Here is a 21,443-nt window from a genome sequence, read left to right on the forward strand (position 1 = left end):
TAAAATCAATCATTTTGTCACGAGCTGTTTCAAAAGTAATCTGATGGATTGAATGAGTAACAACATTATCACAGGTCTGGATATGTATGATTATCAAGCTAACATGATCATTACTATACTGGATGAATAAGATAATCTACACCAAGACACCATGATTATCATCACCGTTTACCATGTTTACTAACCACTCCCGTTTACTAACCGCTCCCGTTTACTCAACTAGCGGGGACCCGCGCGAAGCGCGGGTCTCCCGCTAGTACTACAAAAAATAAGGTCTCTCGTCCCAACGCGCAGTCGGGCTTTCTTGTTAGAACGAGGCATTCCCTCATACATTATGTTTAGTCGTGCATTGTGTTTACGCAAGTGTGTCTATGTCCTGTTAAGAAGCATGCTGTTTTCAAAGCCCCATATCGAATTCAGAACTACGTCTACGCCGACTGCGCCAACATAAAACCAAGACCTATAAGCCCTCTATCGAATTGAGAACTACGTCTGCGCCGACTGCGCCAACATAAAACCAATAACTACACGCAAGTGTGTCTATGTCCTGTTAAGAAGCATGCTGTTTTCAAAGCCCCATATCGAATTCAGAACTACGTCTACGCCGACTGCGCCAACATAAAACCAAGACCTATAAGCCCTCTATCGAATTCAGAACTACGTCTGCGCCGACTGCGCCAACATAAAACCAAGAATTGCGTGTAAGCCCTCTATCGAATTCAGAACTACGTCTGCGCCGACTGCGCCAACATAAAACCAAGAATTGCGTGCATATCCTATTTGGACATGGACGCACTTGGTTAATGGCCCATGGTGTGGAACCTTGGACGTACTCAAATAATGAGTTTTCAACTGCGTATACGCCGACCAACACCGTCGGGCTGTTTTCAACCAACACGCCCTCTCTGTCTGAAATTATTTGTCCAAATACCAGAATCCAAAAAGCCATGTCGTGACTGTAGGGGATTATTTGTCCAACTACTAGATAGATGGCGCTTCGTTGAAGACACTGCGTCTACGCCGACCAACACCGTCGGGCTGTTTTCAACCAACACACCCTCTCTGTCTGAAATTATTTGTCCAAATACCAAAATCCCAAAAGCCATGTCGTGACTGTAGGGGATTATTTGTCCAACTACTAGATAGATGGCGCTTCGTTGAAGACATTTGTCCAAGAACCAAAATGTAAAAGAAATTATGATGTGACTATAGGGGATTATTTGTCAAAATACAAGAAAATATCAAATTGAGGGGGCTATTCCCTTTGAAGCAGCTCAGGGCTGTGCCCATGGTGTGGTGGGTATTGTGTAGTTATGCCGAAAAACTACTCTCTGGTTTTACGATGTTTTAAGGAGGCACACAGGATCACTAATTATCCATTTTTTTCCACCTCATAACTCGAAAACTATTTGTGGAAAGTATATAAAAGTATACATTTTTTGAAAGGAAATGAGCTCATAAATCCAATTAAAATGTCAGTTTGGGGCCAAAAAGTATCATTTTCGAAAAAATCCCAAAAAACAGCTTTTTTGACATAAATTTTATAAATTTAGACAAATAAATCTAGAAAGTGTTTTTTTATTTTTTCGAAGTTTTTAAAATATAGACAAAAAATCAGTAAAAACGTGTGACCCGTGTTCAAATTTTTGAATCATAGGTGATAAAAAAAGTGCTAGGAAAAAAAAAAAAAAATGAAAAAACACTATCTAGATTTTGGCCATATCTAAACGTTTGACTTAAAAACTTACCTCAGTAATGCTTCATTTAGACGCTATGACGGACCAAAAATGGTTAAAAGTGGTCAAAAATGAACTTGCCGAAAATCGCGATTTAGAAAAATACAGCGGATTTGAGGTCCATTTTTGAAGATTATTCCATAAATAGGGTAGGTGCAGGTAATATGGGACAGCAGGTAATATGGGACACCTGTTTTCATTTTAACAAAAAGTAGCTTAGAGAAGGTAAACACTTTAAGTTGATTTGTTAAGTGTTTAGAGACATCAATTGTGCTTCTAGAAATGCAGTTTTGCAGTCTGTGTATCAAACTCTTGGAAATCAATGCCAAAAAGAGTGAAATTGCCCAAAAAATTATGTCGTTTTTTTGGCCTGATATAAAATCAATGACGTCACATTTTATGATTGTGTATCCAAAAACTCTGGTACTGAGGGGCATTTGTCATTTTTATGATCTTTAGGTGATGGGTTAAGCTTATCAGCAGGTAAAATTCCACTGACAAGTGGCACTTTCCTTTATAAATGATTATTTTCTCTGATTTTCAACTGAATGGGTGCAGGTAATATGGGACACATAGGAAATTGTGTGCATTGTCAATGCGAAAAGCAAAACTATTTAGAAAATTGAATTTTCTTGTAGAAATTTGCATTTAACATTCAAAATCATGTAACAAAACTGTTTTTAGAACAAAAGAGTGATTTTCTGAACTTTTTGATTTTCACCATAGAGATAACACAGTGTCCCATATTACCTGCACATGCAGGTAGGCTAATATGGGACACTTGACGATGACGTCACTTTGACGTCATAGCGTCCAAACAAACATTAAAAACAAGGTAACATTGCCTGTTTTATTAATCTTAAAGGACAGGTTGTTCATCATAACAATCTCTTGTGGGCATATCTTCTTTAGTTTTTATGCAAACTAGCGGGACACCCGCGCTACGCGCGGGTCCCCGCTAGATGAGTAAATGGGAGCGTTCACTAAAACAGGAGGAATTACTGAACAGGTAGAATCATTGAAAAGGTAAATTGTATTTATCTGAACCTGACCATCTTTAAGCCTACGTTTCCATTTTAACTTCTTTCTTTCTTTTTAGTTTTTTCTACATGGGCCAATTTTGTTCCATTTAAAAAAAAATTCTGCTGCTAAGCTTCCGATTTTCCGTTACCATGTTTTTTATTTATTCAACCCCGTTCCGTTATTTTCTAAATCTGTCCTTTCTTACATTTCCATTTTAGCTTCTATTTTATTTGCTGCATAGCTTGTGATTTCCCGTTTTCATGTTATTTATTTAATTCTGTCCTCAGTTTAATAGCTTTTTTTATTTAAACTTCCTGATTTTATTATAGCTTTTTTTCCCCTTACATTTCCTGAAGAGTTTCTTTCTTTCCTTCTTTAGCCTATTTTATTCCCGGTTTCATTTTGTGACTTAGTATAACCCACATACTCGTACAGCCTGTTTGTCCTCATTTTGTTTTCTTTTTTATTTATAGTAGGCCTACCTCTTCGGTTTCGCTGCGCTACGCGAGCGGCTTGGCATTAGATACGCCCGTGCGACGCGCAGGCCTAGCTTAGTAACTGACTCCTCTTTTTGTTTACCTTGGATAGCAACGGACCACATTTTCACTGATTTTGAGGCCAATTCTTGACCGTTTTCAACCAAATAAAGTTTAAACACGTTCCCGTATATTCCTCGATCTCCTGTATGAATTTGGCGACATTTGGATCGAAACTGACGGAGCCTTTATAGCGATACATACATAGATACATAGATACATACATAGATACATACAACATTCCCCTATTTATAGTAAGACTAGCGGGATACCGTACCCGCGCTTCGCGCGGGTCCCCGCTAGATGGGAGCGTTCACCATAACAGGGATAATTACTGAACAGGTAGAATCATTGAAAAGGTACATTTTATTTTTCTAAACCTGTCTCTTCTTACACTTTCTTTTTTAGTTTATTTTGCTTAGCTTGTGATTTTCAGTTTCCATGTTATTTATTTATTTAACCTCGTTCCCATTATTTTCTAAATCTGTTCTTTCTTACATTTCCCTTTAGCTTCTTTGTTTATTTGCTGCTTGTGATTTCCCGTTTCCATGTTTTTTATTTAATTCTGTTCTCATTATTTTAGCTTCTTTTTTCTTACATTTCCTGGTTAGTTTCTTTCCTTCTTTGTTTCGTTCCCGTTTCATTTAGTTACTTTAACCCGTTGTCCTATTACGCGTACTTTTTTGTCCTCATTTTAATTTAATTTTTCTTTATAGTACCGCTTCATGTTGTTTATACAACAAACATCTTTTTCCCGTATTTATTACGCCCTCTCATAGCGTGTCTGCGGACGTGTTCACCCGTTATCATAATCCCGTGACCCGTCCATGTACCTTTTTGTCCTTTATTTTTCCTTCTTTCCGTATTATCATGTCCACTGGTCTCTGGCTCGCAGTCGCGTGGCTCTGCGCCGTTTACGCGCCCATTGGCGTAGTGCGCATTACGCACGAGGCGCCGACGCGCTGCTGGCCAGCTGCAGTGACGCGTAGGCTGACAACCGATTTTCATAACAAAAAACCCGTTTTTACCCATATTTTCACTGTTTTTGCAGCCAATTCTTGACCGTTTTCAACCAAATAAAGTTTAAACACGTTCCCGTATATTCATCGATCTCCCGTATGAATTTGGCGACATTTGGATCGAAACTGACGGAGCCTTTATAGGCTCACATACATAGATACACACAACATTCCCCTATTTATAGTAAGACTAGCGGGACACCCGCGCTACGCGCGGGTCCCCGCTAGGTGAGTAAATGGGAGCGTTCACTAAAACGGGAGGAATTACTGAACAGGTAGAATCATTGAAAAGGTAAATTTCATTTATCTGAGTCTGACCCTCGTTAAGCCTGAGTTTCCATTTTAGCTTCTTTCTTTCTTTTTAGTTTCTTCTACATGGGCCAATTTTGTTCAATTTTTTAAAAACATTTTGCTGGTAAGCTTGCAAATTTCCGTTACCATGTTTTTTATTTACTCAATCCCGTTCCCATTATTTTCTAAATCTGTCCTTTCTTACATTTCCCTGTTGACTTCATTTTTTATTTGCTGCTTAGCTTGTGATTTCCCGTTTTCATGTTATTTATTTAGTTCTGTTCTCAGTTTAATAGCTTTTTTTTATTTAAATCATCTAATTTTATTAGATTTTATTATTCTTTCCTTCTTTAGCCTATTTTATTCCCGTTTTCATTTTCTTACTGTGACTAACTATAGGCTAACCCACATACTCGTAGGCCTACCTGTTTGTCCTCATTTTGTTTTCTTTTTTAATTACGGTAGGCCTACCTCTTCATGTTGTTTGTACTTTTTAACACACATCTTTTCCCCGTATTTATTACGCCTACGGTCGGTCGTTCACCCGTATTGTCATTCATTGCGCGCGTCGTTTACGCGCGACACGGCGTAGTGCTGCGTTACCCGCGCGCTATCGCTGCGCTACGCGAGCGGCTTGGCATTAGATACGCCCGTACGACGCGCACGGGCTAGCTTGACAACTGACTCCCTTTTTTGTTTACCCAGCATAGCAACGTACCACATTTTCACTGATTTTGAGGCCAATTCTTGACCGTTTTCAACCAAATAAAGTTTAAACACGTTCCCGTATATTCATCGATCTCCCGTATGAATTTGGCGACATTTGGATCGAAACTGACGGAGCCTTTATAGGCATACATAGATACATAGATAGATAGATAGATAGATAGATACAACATTCCCCTATTTATAGTAAGACTAGCGGGATACCCGCGCTTCGCGCGGGTCCCCGCTAGATGCGTAAATGGGAGCGTTCACTACAACAGGAAGAAATACTGAACAGGTAGAATCATTGAATCATTATTTTCTAAATCTGTTCTTTCCTACATTTCCCTTAGCATCTTTTTTTTATTTGCTGCTTGTGATTTCCCGTTTCCATGTTTTTTACTTAATTCTGTTCTCATTATTGTAACTTCTTTTTTCTTACAATTCCTGATTAGTTTCTTTCCTTCTTTGTTTCGTTCCCGTTTCATTTAGTTACTTTAACCCGTTGGCCTAATTACTCGTACCTTTTTGTCCCCATTTTAATTTAATTTTTCTTTATAGTACCGCTTCATGTTGTTTATACAACACACATCTTTTCCCGTATTTATTACGTCCTCTCATAGCGTGTCTGCGGACGTGTTCACCCGGTATCCCGTGACCCGTCCATATACTTTTTTGTCCTTTATTTTTCCTTCTTTCCGTATTATCATGTCCACTGGTCTCTGGCTCGCAAGTCGTGTGGCTCTGCGCCGTTTACGCGCGCATTGGCGTAATGCGAATTACGCACGCGGCGCCGACGCGCTGCCGGCCAGCTGCAGTGACGCGTAGGCTGGTAACCGATTTTCATAACAAAAACCCGTTTTTACCCATATTTTCACTGTTTTTGCAGCCAATTCTTGACCGTTTCCAACCAAATTTTCGCATAACCGTCTCGGTATATGGTTCAATGTCCCGTATGAATTTGGCGACATTTGGATCGAAACTGACGGAGCCTTTATACACGATACATAGATACATAGATAGATACATACATACAACATTTCCCTATTTATAGTAAGACTAGCGGGATACCCGCGCTTCGCGCGGGTCCCCGCTAGATGAGTAAATGGGAGCGTTCACTATAACAGGAAAAAAATACTGAACAGGTAGAATCATTGAAAAGGTACATTTTTATTTATCTAAATCTGTCTCTTCTAACATTTTCTTTTTTAGTTTCCTCTGCTTAGCTTGTGATTTTCCGTTTCCATGTTATTTATTTATTTAACCCAGTTCCCATTATTTTCTAAATCTGTTCTTTCTTACATCCCGTTTCCATGTTTTTTAATTTAATTCTGTTCTCATTATTTTAGCTTTTTTTTTTCTTACATTTTCCTGAATAGTTTCTTTCCTTCTTTGTTTCGTTCCCGTTTCATTTAGTTACTTTAACCCGTTGGTCTAATTACTCGTACTTTTTTGTCCTTTAATTTTCCTTCTTTCCGTATTATCATGTCCACTGGTCTCTGGCTCGCATGTCGAGTGGCACTGCGCCGTTTACGCGCGCAATGGCGTAATGCGCATTACGCACGCGGCGCCGACGCGCTGGCGGCCAGCTGCAGTGACGCGTAGGCTGGTAACCGATTTTCATAACAAAAACCCCGTTTTTACCCATATTTTACTGTTTTGCAGCCAATTCTTGACCGTTTCCAACCAAATTTTCGCATAACCGTCTCGGTATATGGTTCAATGTCCCGTATGAATTTGGCGACATTTGGATCGAAACTGACGGAGCCTTTATACACGATACATAGATACATAGATAGATACATAGATACATACATACAACATTCCCTATTTATAGTAAGACTAGCGGGATACCCGCGCTTCGCGCGGGTCCCGCTAGATGAGTAAATGGGAGCGTTCACTATAACAGGAAGAATTACTGGACAGGTAGAATCATCGAAAAGATACATTTTGATTTTTCGTTTCCATGTTATTTATTTATTTAAACCCGTTCCCATTTTTTTCTAAATCTGGTATTTGTTATTTCCCTTTTAGCTTCATTTTTTATTTGCTGCTTGTGATTTCCCGTTTCCATGTTTTTTATTTAATTCTGTTATAATTTTTATTAATTTTTCCTTCTTTCTGTATTATCATGTCCACTGGTCTCTGGCTCGCAAGTCGCGTGGCTCTGCGCCGTTTACGCTCGCATTGGCGTAGTGCGCATTACGCTCGCGCGCCGACGCGCTGCCTGCCAGCTGCAGTGACGCGCAGGCTGGTAACTGATTTTCATAACAAAAACCCCGTTTTTACCCATATTTTCACTGTTTTTGCAGCCAATTCTTGACCGATTTCAACCAAATAAAGTCGAGGCAATTTCCCGTATATTCCTCGATCTCCCGTATGAATTTAGCGACATTTGGATCGAAACTGACGGAGCCTTTTACATAAACCACATAGATACATACATACAACATTCCCCTATTTATAGTAAGATAAGCTAAACGTCCTTAATGGTCCCATATTACCTGCACCTACCCTATATAATCCAGTGACTTGTGACGTTTGGTCAAGTTAGAAAATGGGAAAGGGCGTCCAACTGCAGCAGATTGGCATTTTTTGGTGATTTAGAAGCTGAAAATACAATATGACAAAATTATCCGTGCACATTCGGCAGATGTTTATCCACATGGAGTAGCCATTTTATTTACTTCAGTCTTGTTTCCATGGTGCAGCAGAGCGTCCGGCAAGGCCGCGGCGTCGCGTCGGCGTTTGAGGAGCGACTAAGCGCGCGGACAGACAGACAGGTTACGTGAATAAGTTGCACAGTGCATGGTCGTGTTGCCGCGAACGAAACCATGATTATTTAACTTTTAAGCACAATTTTGTCCTGTTCCGTATAAAAAAAGATCATGCTCTGATATTAAAATTTGCGGACATCAAAACATTAAAAGTAGCATAGAATAACTGACAAGCAATTATTTTAGGAGATAATCAGGAAGTTTTATGAAATGAAGAATACACTGAGACATAATCATGATAGGCCCTAATTGCGATTTCTGTTTTGTCCTAATTTTCATAATGTTGCTTTAAAAATGCAATGTTTTCAATTTATCGTTTTTGGTGATTTTCTTTTCTTTCTTTTTTTGGTGTTGACAAATATTGCATTTTTATGTTCATTGTCCTTTTTTGAACCTTAACCGCAAACATGATGTTCTTACTACTCGTTGCTTTTTAGTTGGTGCTTGAGAGGCACCACAGCGGCCCGTCCGCGCCAAAGTTAGGCATTTTAACGTCCCTTACAGCTAGGCCTACACCACAGGAATCCCATGAAAAATGTCGCATTACTCAATATTCCGTTTTTGTTATTGTAATAGTTTGTTGTTATCATATTGTATTCTAAACTTTTTTACGGAATATCAAACACGTACAAAGGTCATAGGCCTATTATAGGCCTAAAGCCACAATAAAGTTGTAAAATATTTTGTACCGCATAAAAAGTGAATAATAATACAACAACAAAAAATCAAAAAAGTGTGTCTGTTGTTGTTTTCAATCAAACAAACGTGTAAAAAGTGGGGTAAAAGTTGTAATATGTCTTCTTGTAAAACGGACAAAAAGTAGGCCTATATATAATTATGTTAAACGGGCAAAACACGGAGAGGTCACAAGAAAACTGAAAAACACGGAAATTGACATATAGCCTAACAAAACCGAATTTCAAAAGTAGAAAACGGAACACTTATGGCTTTAAATTAGATTGTGGTTTTACGACCCTGTATGATTATGCAGTAGGCCTACTACCGTAGGCCTATAGGCATCATGCTATAAAGAGCGTTTTAAAACACTGCATGAAAACATTCACGAAAAATGCTATAAAGCAGTTTACCTTTTAAAGTAGGCCTATGCAGAAAACATTATAAACGTGAAAGTTGAAAGCCAGACAAACATTGCAAATAAAAAGGCATTCAGCCAAAACGTTCGCAAAAAGTGTTGTTAAAGCTTTTATCGCAAGACCTAATAGGCCTACTAATGGAAATGTAGTTAAAATGGGTTATGAAAAAAAACCACGAATTTGCGTTTTTGATTATATTTCTCGTTTGAAATTATTATTTAGCATTAAAACATTCACGAAAATGCTTTCATAAACGCGTACTCGCAATGCCGATTTCAAATATCGACATTTTTGACATAGAGTTGTAGGCCTATGCCTAGATGGTCGATATGATGTATTGAAATGTCAACGTTTTTGACATTGCGTTAACGGTCAATCAGGAGTAGAGAACGTTTGAAAACGAATCTTTAATCCGTGTTTTGAAACATTATTCAGGGCCTTAGGTATCTAATATAGGCCTACCGGTAGTAACTGCTTGCCTATTTTTTGTGGTCTTCAAAATTAAGACACGACCGCAGAGGCCCCGAACCAAGGCTGGGACTGCATAAAATATATAGGCCTAAATTCTTGTCACACCAACTTGGTAAATCAAATAATAACAATGAAATTAATGAATGAACGAATGAATGAAATAAAACAAATTTTTAAACATAAAATAATAAGCCCAATGATGTATAGGCCTACGGGCTAAGTCTAGCATACTAGCAAAATATTTAGGGCCTACGTTTTCCATCGTATTTACTAGATTGCGTCATCATTACAGGGCTTCTTACGGGTAACTACTTCTTACAGATAAATTTCATCTTTTCAAGTTCAGAATGAAACTTGAAAAACAAAACAAAAACAAACAAAAAATTCACTATTATGTTCATAATTATAAAAAAAAAACCTATAATTTATACCACTATATCAGCACTTTTTTGGCGAAATTTATCGAGTAGGCCTACTGATTCTGGGACGGGGACGGTGGTGGTCTGTCGGCCCGCAGTTTTGCAATGCAATGGTGCAAGCTTTACCATGTTTACCTACCTTGGAAGAGATCAATACGATTAAATACGGTAGTGATCCCAGACAAACGAGAACCTAGACCAATGACTTTGACTCGCGTAGTGAAGCCGACACTGCTTAGCAACGAATTTGACAAGGACGCATACCGGACGCAAACAAGCAGACATGTTCGCGTCTATGGAACATGTTGCATTTGACGCGGCGATAACGGCGCAGTAATCACGCAAACAAGCGCGTCAAACATGTATGCGATATTTCTCCGCGCCTAGTAACCCCGTCAATCCGTCAATATCACCTTGGATACGGGGCTTCACCTCCCGCTGTGGTAAAGGATGGGCAGTAATAGGTCTAGGTGGTATGTCTATGGTAGTGATCGCGATTAGCGACTCCAGCGCCTCAATCAGCAATCACCTCGCCCATCCAGTTTACCATGTGTGCGTGTCTTTGCTAGCTGTACGCCGCAGTACGCGTTACGAGAACGCGATCTATTGCGGGAAAACAATGATTTATTTGCTTTGGCATTTTGACGAATTTTTAATGAATGGTTCAAATTTTAAGATTTCTTTAAAATCTATTAATGACAAGATAAAATACGGTTTGAAAATGACATTAGTGATGAAAACTCAATTTTGGCCATGTAACACTTCAGTGATCCTGTGTGCATCCTTAAACATTCCCGCTGTTTCGATCACGTTTTACTAGTGGTTTTACGATGTTTAAAATTCCCGCTGCTGCTATCACATGACGACACATTTTTCAGCACACGAGCGCAGACGATCAAGCAAAACTGTCGTGTCCTGTGCTGTGCAGTGGCTGTTAAAGTTGGAAATAATGGCAAACAGGTAATATTTCAAGTCATATTTGTTTTAAAATGAGCACTGGATAGTGCTATTGTTGTGGTGTGTAAAATCGTGATCGCATAAAATGTCATTCATGAATACATCATACATGTATGTATGTAAGCTTTAAGCTTATCGGTTGCAAATCCGGGCATTGACTGCTGAAAAAGCTCTTCTACAAATTTGGGAAAACACAGGTTTTTTTTTTTTAGGAAAGCAGGGTTAAAAGTATGGGTTAGGTTTGTACAGCAAAATCTAGATTTCAACAACTTGTTTTTTTTTTTGTTTTTGTTTTTTTGCATCGTACATCCATTTCATGATTTTCTGGATCCATATTCAATGTGGTTTATACATACAGGTATAGAAAATTCCAAAATTTACATTACGTTTCGAGCTTTGTCGCTGGGGGATTGAGGTAATTTTTTCCCTCCAACAATCTGTCGCTTGCCGTACGATGGTTCCAGGTAGAATATGTTTCTACGGCTGATTATAAACATGTGGAAAGGAGCGTGCGATGTGGGGCACATTGTCATTGACATTGACATTGCTGAGCAGGTTTGGGGAATTGTGGGACGGGTCGGGGGGTCACATTAATTTATTCATAACCTCATTAATATACGCAGCAAGTACGATCCAATCAAAAGATATTGATTGCCTGACCGCACACTAATTGCGCGGTCATTAATAACTCACAATGTCAATGACTCCTGACGCGCTACAATGACTTCTGCGCGCGCGTGCGTGTATATGATAAGCGTTATGGCAACGCACACGCCTACGCGATGCCGTCGCGCTTCTGTGATTCGTAGCTCTTGTTGTCGGCGCGAATGTTAAATTCGCCTGGTCGATTTTTTTTTTGTAGGGTAGCTATAACAATAATTAAAACTGTTTATATTTAACAGCGTTTTGCGGCATAAAATAACATAAACTAATAAAGTGCTATTTTGATTTGTTCAAAGTATCAGATACGACGGTAATGAATGACAATAATAACTTTGCACCATCTCTTTTGAGTTCATTGTGTGAAATTGTCGGGGTTTTGTTTTGGGCCTCGGTATTTTTCCTCGGGCGCTCGGAAAAATACCTCGGCCCAAAACAAAACCCTCCAATTTCCCACAATGACTTCAAAATAGATGGTGCGCAGTTATTATGTCTAAATCAAAAACCTTATTAATTAAGAATTTACTTGGTGATTTTCTACAAATTACATTATTTATGAATTTAAACACAATATTATGAATTTAGGGCAACGAAAAAGTAAGTATTTGTGCCGATATCACGAAATGGTAAAATAAAAACAAACCGGAACACAAATCACCAACTCCGTCTTAATGTATAAGATTTTTCCCGCCGGCTGTCAAGGACCAAAAATGTTGTTGTGAGCGCCAGGACCGGAGCGCGTACGTCGTAAACATGATTTTGGGCGTGCGTTATGCGTACGTGGGTAACAACCAAATTTGACGCGGAACCTTTACGTGCAAATGGTGGATGTCTGCTCGGGTTGCTGACCTTGCAGACGTAGACACGCGGGGGATTTTTACATGCATTATATCTCAGCATATTTTGTGAAGAAAGCTATTAGCGGAGGACTAGGCCTGTCATTAATAAACAAATAAAATATAATCCACGGCACGTTCAACTGGAAAACACTGTTTTGTCTCTTAAATCAAAACTATTATTGCCGGACATATTTATTGAATGCGTGCTCAAATTCATGAGCGTCAGCTGTGAAGTCTTGCCCTTGACAACAACGCCTGACAACCCTGAACTTGACCTGTGATTGACCGGCTTAGCGCGTATGATTTTAGCGTGTACGCTCAGGTCGGGACCTGTGCGTGGATGCTGCATTTACGCGTTCAATAAATACAAACGGCAATAATAATCATCTTACTATAAATAGGCGAATGTTGTATGTGTGTATGTGGTTTATGTAAAAGGCTCCGTCAGTTTCGATCCAAATGTCGCCAAATTCATACGGGAGATCGAGGAATATACGGGAAATTGCCTCGACTTTATTTGGTTGAAATCGGTCAAGAATTGGCTGCAAAAACAGTGAAAATATGGGTAAAAACGGGGTTTTTGTTATGAAAATCAGTTACCAGCCTGCGCGTCACTGCAGCTGGCAGGCAGCGCGTCGGCGCGCGAGCGTAATGCGCACTACGCCAATGCACGCGTAAACGGCGCAGAGCCACGCGACTTGCGAGCCAGAGACCAGTGGACATGATAATACAGAAAGAAGGAAAATAAATAAAAATTAAAGGACAAAAAGGTACATGGACGGGTCACGGGATTATGATAAAGATGAACACGTCCGCATACACGCTCTGAGAGAACGTATACGGGAAAAATATGTGTGTTGTATATGAAAACGAAAAATCAAAATGTATCTTTTCGATGATTCTACCTGTCCAGTAATTCTTCCTGTTATAGTGAACGCTCCCATTTACTCATCTAGCGGGAACCCGCGCGAAGCGCGGGTATCCCGCTAGTCTTACTATAAATAGGGGAATGTTGTATGTATGTATCTATGTGGTTCATGTAAAAGGCTCCGTCAGTTTCGATCCAAATGTCGCCAAATTCATACGGGAGATCGAGGAATATACGGGAAATTGCCTCGACTTTATTTGGTTGAAATCGGTCAAGAATTGGCTGCAAAAACAGTGAAAATATGGGTAAAAACGGGGTTTTGTTATGAAAATCAGTTACCAGCCTGCGCGTCACTGCAGCTGGCAGGCAGCGCGTCGGCGCGAGAGCGTAATTCGCACTACGCCAATGCGCGCGTAAACGGCGCAGAGCCACGCGACTTGCGAGCCAGAGACCAGTGGACATGATAATACAGAAAGAAGGAAAAATAAATAAAATTAAAGGACAAAAAGGTACATGGACGGGTCACGGGATTATGATAAAGATGAACACGTCCGCATACACGCTCTGAGAGGACGTATACGGGGAAAATAAGTGTGTTGTATAAACAAAATGAAGCGGTAGACCTATACTATAAAGAAAAATGAAATTAAAATGACAAAAGAGGTACGAGTAATTAGGCCAACGGGTTCAGTCAGACGGCAGGTCACGATCTATGCATTACGAGGTCACAGTTTCTATGCTCGCAATTTCTCAACCCAGTCACCGCACTGATTTTTCCGAAGTTTGCCGAAGTAAAGGCCCATCTTAAAACCATTTTCTGATAGTTATGGAGTAGTCATTAGTTGTGTTAAAAGCCTCAAAAGTATGTTTGTAGGTTTTTCCTTGTCTTATCATGCAAAAAACTGGTATTCATAAAATATTTCTGGAAAATAATTGCGTTAAGATAATATGATAAATTTGAAGGTTTCATGAACTGTGCCCAAATAAACCGTGGACCTGACCGTTTACAACCTTCCCCTAGAAAATAACCATAGGTAAATTGCTCATAAAACATTGATCTGTCAGTTAATGACAAAATCAGAAGTGTTCAACAGTTTTCATTAGGACAAAAATTGAAGTTAAAGTATATAAAATTACGACAAGATCGGCTTTTTACGCCATAGAATATTATGGAATCTGCACCCTCATAAACATGACAAAGTCGGGCAGTATCACAATGGATTTTTGTCTAATAAAGCCATTGCGACTTTATGCATGTTTTGTTGTAGCAGGTCTGATATTGCACAGTTTTCCGAATACCACGAGTCAATCCGATCGGTTGAATTCACGCGCCTGTATAAACTCCACGCACGATTGGTTCTATGTCCTTGTCTACTACAAAAGCAATATTGATTGATTCCGTGGCTTCCACACAGACGAATTTTGACAAATATTTTATATGCGTTTTTTGGACTATTTTCGTGGATTTGACCGTTTGCAACGTTGATATGATATAATTTTCATGGCTTTTGGAAGGGAATGGTGTAAAGTTTGTACACTGAAAAAAACAGAAGTATTTGTCTGCTGGAGGTATTCTTTATGACAAAAAAACTACCCGACTTTGTACCCAAAAATTGAGCAATCTGTTTTGTTCCAAAAATCACATTTCTTCACTCATTTTCGCTAAAGTGAAATCTGGTAATGATAGATTGGACCCTTTACAACCAGAAAACCTTTATTATTTATCATTCGAAAATTAATAGCATTGCAAAATTAAATAAATACAAGGCTATCTCCACTTAATTTGTACAATTTCACAGAGGATAGACCAAGTCAGATGCACTCAGAAAAAAGAAACCAAGGCCTATATCTGTGATCGGCCGGTTGACTGGGTTAAATTAACTAAATGAAACGGGAACGAAACAAAGAAGGAAAGAAACTAATCAGGAAATGTAAGAAAAAAAAGAAGCTATAATAATGATAACAGGATTAAATAAAAACATGGAAACGGGAAATCACAAGCAGCAAATAAAAAATGAAGCTAAAAGGAAAATGTAACAAATAACAGATTTAGAAAAAAATGGGAACGGGTTTAAATAAATAAATAACATGGAAACGAAAAATCAAAATGTATCTTTTCGATGATTCTACCTGTCCAGTAATTCTTCCTGTTATAGTGAACGCTCCCATTTACTCATCTAGCGGGGACCCGCGCGAAGCGCGGGTATCCCGCTAGTATACTGTAAAGCATGTAATTTCGCGTGCATTTTAACTTGGCGAATTTCTCGTGAAGAAAAATTCGCGAAATTAAAATGACTTCTAAGAATCGCGAAATTTTAATGCCGTTAAGGTGGTACTACACCCCTTGATAAATTTGTGACTATTTTTGCATTTTTCTCAAAAAATAAAAACACCTGGTAGCAAAAGTTATGTATATTATAGGGGCAAGGAATCCAGTTACTACACTGTAATTTTAGTGACTCAAGACAAGCGGTACGTTATTTATGATAAGAAAAGAGGTACCGCTAGAATGTACCTCATTTCTTAACATATATAATGAACCACTTGTCTTGAATCATTGAAATTTCAGTGAAGTAATTGGGTTCCTTGCCCCTATAATATAAATAACTTTGGTTACCATTGTGTAGCTATTTTTTTTGAGAAAAAAAATGCAAAATTAGTCACAAAATTTATCAGGGGGTGTAGTACCACCTTAAATGGCCAGTTGTTACTTTTCGCGAAAATTTCATGGCACGAATATTTCTTGCTTTACAGTAAATTGGGAAAATTGGCTTTGCATTAATTATTGAGTTAATAAAAATAAAATCACCCTCATCAAATTCCTTCACTACAAGAATTAAGAGGAAAAAAAGTAAAAATCCTGAGAACCTAGAATCTCGCCAGAATACATAATTTTGGATATCCTGCACTAGATTGTCAATTTATTCCACGTAACATTCCACATTTTCAGCATGCCATTCATTGTTAGTAAAAATCTTGAAAATGTTACTTTCTCAATACATAAAATCATTTTTAAATGAAAGTTAATTATATTGTACGGTGGACAGCTGAAAGTTGAATTGATCACAATTTTCTTATCGACTGTAACAATAAATCAATGTCATTCAAACATGGCCCAAAACTTCCAGGCTGTTTTGGTCAAAATGCTGAAAATGCAGAACCTTTTGGCTCTACAATGTGGCTATTTTCACAATCATCAGTGTTGTAACTTTTGTACCCCAAGGGTCAAAATTTCAAACTATTTATTTTTTGATATTTTACTTATCGCGTGTGTCAACTGCAATTTTCTGCGATATGAGCGTGATTTTGATTAAGCAAGAAAAGTTGCAATCCCCGTGACGCGTTACCAAGGTTATCGTGTGTAATATGCATTGCTTATTCCGCCTCTTTTCTCGGCAAGGACCTGAATACCACCAATTTTTTTTCCCGTGGCTGACAAAAAATTTGCGTGGGCAGTATTGAAACTGTGGTACCTCACTCAGTCTCTATCTATGACTTCGGCACACAAATCACAGTATCCAAGTTAGGCCCAAATAAATTGTTGTGTTGCCCTTTTGGGGTCAAGATTTTTAAGGTCGGGTCGGTAATCTTTTTTTTTTTTTTTTACTTAAATACCCCGAGTCAAAGTCGGAGCCCAAAACCGAATATGCTTAGCAAATGATGACAACCAAATTGTCAAGGCAATTTTCTTGCTGTGAAACCAAAGACTGAAGAATTTAACACAATTCTTACAACTAAACTGAATAATCATACAGGTGCTAATAATGGTAAGTTTTGTAATAAATAACAGTAAAAATTGAAGTTTGAATACTCAAAAAAAAAAATCCTGACCCAACTTTTGCAAGATTTTGGGTCTGTCGGGAAAGGGCAACACAACATATTTTTTTAGGCCTTATGATACTATTCAGCGTCCTTTTACCAGACTCAGACTATGCCTAGACACTTCCAAATTGCTAGTTAACTCTAAACATAGTTGGTCACATTATCCATGTGTTTTATCGGATTTTGATCTTGGAGGACACAATGGTCCTTGGGTAACGTTTCATATGTACTCCAACAAGAGTGGGGTCATAAAATAGAGGTCAATGACCTTTGGTGGTAAAAATTGTAAGAATGGTCACAAAATCCACATACTTTGTTGGATTTTCATGAATCTTGCACACAATAGTCCTTGGGTAAGGTTACCCATGTGACCCCAACTTAAGTGTGGTCAAAGGTCATCTAGGGGTCATTAGAGGTAAATTACCTTTTTTTTCTTCACAAACTGCGGTACAGATGGCACACTAGCGATCTGGGGACCGTGATGTATTTTTTGTTTTTGTTCTTTTTATTTTTTTTTACAGAACTCTTCCCATGCAGTACTACAGTACCAACTAAAGTCAACTCGTCCGTGTGGTTCTTTCCTTTGCTTTAGTACATTTGTTAGTCATTCAAAATATGCACCCTCTTGAGAAATTGGCTCAAAATTAGCTCACTGTAGGCTTATATTGCTTTTAATTTTGCAGTTTGTATTATTTCATTGTCCACTGTATGTATGGGATTCATTTGTCTACAAAAATATACAGCCTTAAAATTACTAGAAAATCATAAACATGCTGTTTAACTGCTGTGACTGTGACTTTTCAAGTACAAAGTTTTTCTTATTGCTGAAACACTACCGCTACATTCACTCTGGTCCTGATTTCTATAGACTCATTCCATGTCAACTCCAGGGATGTGCACCATTTCGTTTTTGCAGCACCTCTTCAATTTTTCTTTTTCTGTGTGGTGGTAGATATTGATGAGAAAGTAAAATCCGAAAAGACTTCATATCCAAAAGTCATTTATACATGCGAAATCAAATTTGAAATGTACAAGTCTATGGAGAATAAAAACCTAACTAATGTGTTGAAGCCATCGAGACCCCAAGCCAATATCTCTCAGAAATGTTGTCCAAGGACATATTTTCAACATAATTGAAGTTGATGGTGGATCAAATTGTCTGACATTGGTTTTCAGGTGGGTCAAAATGTACAAAAAATGTACAATTGGGGTTTTGCATGGGTAATATCTCAGCTAAAAGTATTCTAATAGGCTCAATATTGAATAAGAGTAATGTCCTACCAAAGGGCTCTGACTGGCGAAAAAATGGACAATAAAATTATTTTTACTTTTGGAGTTCTGACCCCCCAAAGTTGGTCCTGGATGGACGAAGTTGCATTTTGATGGCCCTATATCTTTTTAAGTAAAGGAGGTACAAGTTTGCTGATGCCAGATTTGAATTCTACACAAATAAGTATCCCAGGATACATACTTTTCAAAGTTGTAAAGGGTTCCCTTTATACATTTATGGACCTCCAAACGTCGTCTTCCGCGTTACGACACATTTTTTATGCTGACTCCCCTAAATTTCAAATTGATGCCACAGGAAAACGAAATGGAGTATGAAGCTCAAATTTTCGGGATTTTACTTTCTCATCAATATCTACCACCACACAGAAAAAAGAAAAAAATTGAAGAGGTGCTGCGGTGCACATCCCTGGAGTTGACATGGAATGGGTCTATATCACTTGTGGAATTGGTGGATGTTATAAGAAATACACTAATGTTAGATCATACCGTGTTCATGTTCGATCTAAACATAATGAAGTCCTAAGAGATGTAGAACATCTGGTTATTGAACCAGTAGAAGATGAACCACAAGAAGACGAACCAGAACTGGATCACGATGATCCACAAGTAGACCCAAGGCCTGACCCACCTAAGGAAGCTGGCTCTTTTCTGCTTTAACTAAGAGAAAAATATTTGGCAACCGGAAAGACATGTACCTTTGTGTCTGATGAAATTGCAGATTTGATGGAACAGTGTAGACAAGAAATATCTTCTAAAGTTAATGAATGCCTTAGAGAAAATGGAGTAGATTTGGATCAATTACAACAAAATGGCCTGACTGAAGCTCTAGAGAAAACCGCATATGAAAAAGCATTCACACACTTCAGTGATCAGCGTAAGTTGAATACATATGTTAATGAGAACTTCAACCATGTGTCTCCTGTGGAATATGTTCTAGGAGGAAATAGAAATCCCAAAAAAGAGTCATTTCAGTATGTGCCTATTCTAAAAACTATTGAAAATTTACTGAAGCATGAAGATGTCTTTTCTGAGATTTACGAAGGACACACATCACATGACAATGTTTTAGGTGACTTTTGTGATGGGGATAATTTCAAACAAAATGCATTGTTTGCAGAGGATCCAATGAGCTTGCAAATCCAGCTCTATTATGATGATTTCACCACAGGCAATCCATTAAGCAACAAGGCTAAAGGGTTGAAAATTGCTGGGTTTTACTTTGTGTTGGGAAATCTGCATCCTCAATTTAGATCAAAATTGTATGTCATTCAGCTTGCCATACTTTGCAAGGCGTCTCTTGTGAAGAAATATGGTTTTGAAAAAGTCTTGGAACCATTAATAAAAGATTTGAAGATTTTAGAAACAGATGGCATTGTTATTCATAAAGATGGTGTGGAACATGTCATGCATGGTACACTGTCATTCCTTGCTGCAGATAATCTTGGTGCTCATGGAATTGGAGGGTTTATGGAGAATTTCACTACCGTAGAACGAGTGTGTCGGTTCTGTAACATTCGCAAAGTGTGTTTCGAAGATCATTTTAGGATGTCAGAAGAACTTAGCAATAGATCCAAAGATGCTCATTCCCAGCAGGTACATATGGTAAGCAGAGATAAGAAACTAAGTTCATTCTATGGAGTAAAGAGTGATTCCTGTTTAAACAAACTTCAGCACTTCCATGTTACAAATGGTCTTGCCCCTGACGTAGGTCATGATCTTTTTGAGGGCATTGTGCCAGAAGTGCTAGAAAATGCAATTTCACATTTTGTTTTGGAAGGCTATTTCACATTGGAATACCTGAACAAACAGATAAAAGAATTTCCATATGATGCAGTAGATAAAACCAACAAACCATCAGTTATGGCAGCTACTCTGAATGTGTTCAAAGTAAAGCAAACTGCCCTACAAGCTTGGTGTTTATTGAGGCTGCTTCCTCTAATGGTAGGGACAAAGGTTCCACAACATGATCCCTTTTGGGAGGTTGTGTTATTGCTGTTAGATGTTGTGGAGATCTGTGCAAGTCCTAAGGTATCCCCAGAATTGGCAGGTTTACTGGCTGATGTTATTGAGGAATTCCTGACAAAGTATTATGATGCAGCTCCAGAAGAGACATCAATGAAGCCAAAATTTCATTTCTTAATTCACTACCCAGAGAAAATGTTGGCTTTTGGTCCATTGATACATTGTTGGACAATGCGCTTTGAGGGTAAGCACAATTATTTTAAGCAGGTTTATCATTCCACAAGAAACAGGAAGAACATATGCAAAAGCTTGGCCGAAAGACATGAGCACATGCAGGCTTCAAGGAGGACCAAGACTAACTTCTTGACACAGGAAGGAGTCGAACATTCTGGTGGTACTATGTACCCACTCATATTATTGCCAAGAGAGAAAAGACAACAGCTATGTGAAATTGTAGGAAATACTGAGATGGTATACAAAGCGGAAATGGTTGCTTTCAGTGGCATCATATATTTTTGTGGTTCAGCTGTACTTGTTAAAAAGCAGACACTCAGGGATCAATTTGCCATCATTGACTCTTGCTACATAATAGGAGGAGAGCCTTATCTGTTATGCAGACATGTTAAAGTACAATACACCCGTCACTTCCATTCTTATACGGTTGCAGAGGAGGAAAACAACTTTGGATACATTATCTGTCAACCGTCTGAACTTGTTGACCACCATCCACTGGGTGTATATCACAGTGATCATGAAAATGTTGTATATATACCACTGAAATATCACATTGATTTGTAGAACCCTTTGTGCATTTCAGGAACAGTAATTTGAATCTAGCAATGCATGCATGCTCTCGGTTGCAGGTTTTGGTCTTGGTTTTAGATGCCGAGGATTTGCAACTGGGTAAATCATGAACTTTCGATTTCTTTTCTAGCTCTTGCCTTAAGTAAAGATTTTTTTTTGGGGGGGACTAT

General features: G+C 38.5%; 1 protein-coding gene across 1 annotated transcript; it reads left to right on the forward strand.

Moving 5' to 3' along the window:
- The first annotated feature begins 19,230 nt into the window (after positions 1-19,230).
- On the forward strand, positions 19,231-21,267 carry LOC140138793 (uncharacterized). The gene has a single exon (XM_072160567.1). It carries the CDS (start codon positions 19,231-19,233, stop codon positions 21,265-21,267), a length of 2,037 nt encoding a protein of 678 aa, XP_072016668.1.
- The last annotated feature ends 176 nt before the right edge of the window (positions 21,268-21,443 follow it).

This window comes from Amphiura filiformis, chromosome 2 (assembly GCF_039555335.1).
Source record: "Amphiura filiformis chromosome 2, Afil_fr2py, whole genome shotgun sequence".
Classification (NCBI taxonomy): domain Eukaryota; kingdom Metazoa; phylum Echinodermata; class Ophiuroidea; order Amphilepidida; family Amphiuridae; genus Amphiura; species Amphiura filiformis.

Coding starts and splice junctions, on each gene's coding strand:
- LOC140138793 (XM_072160567.1), top strand. CDS start 19,231: ATGGAACAGTGTAGACAAGAAATATCTTCTAAAGTTAATGAATGCCTT.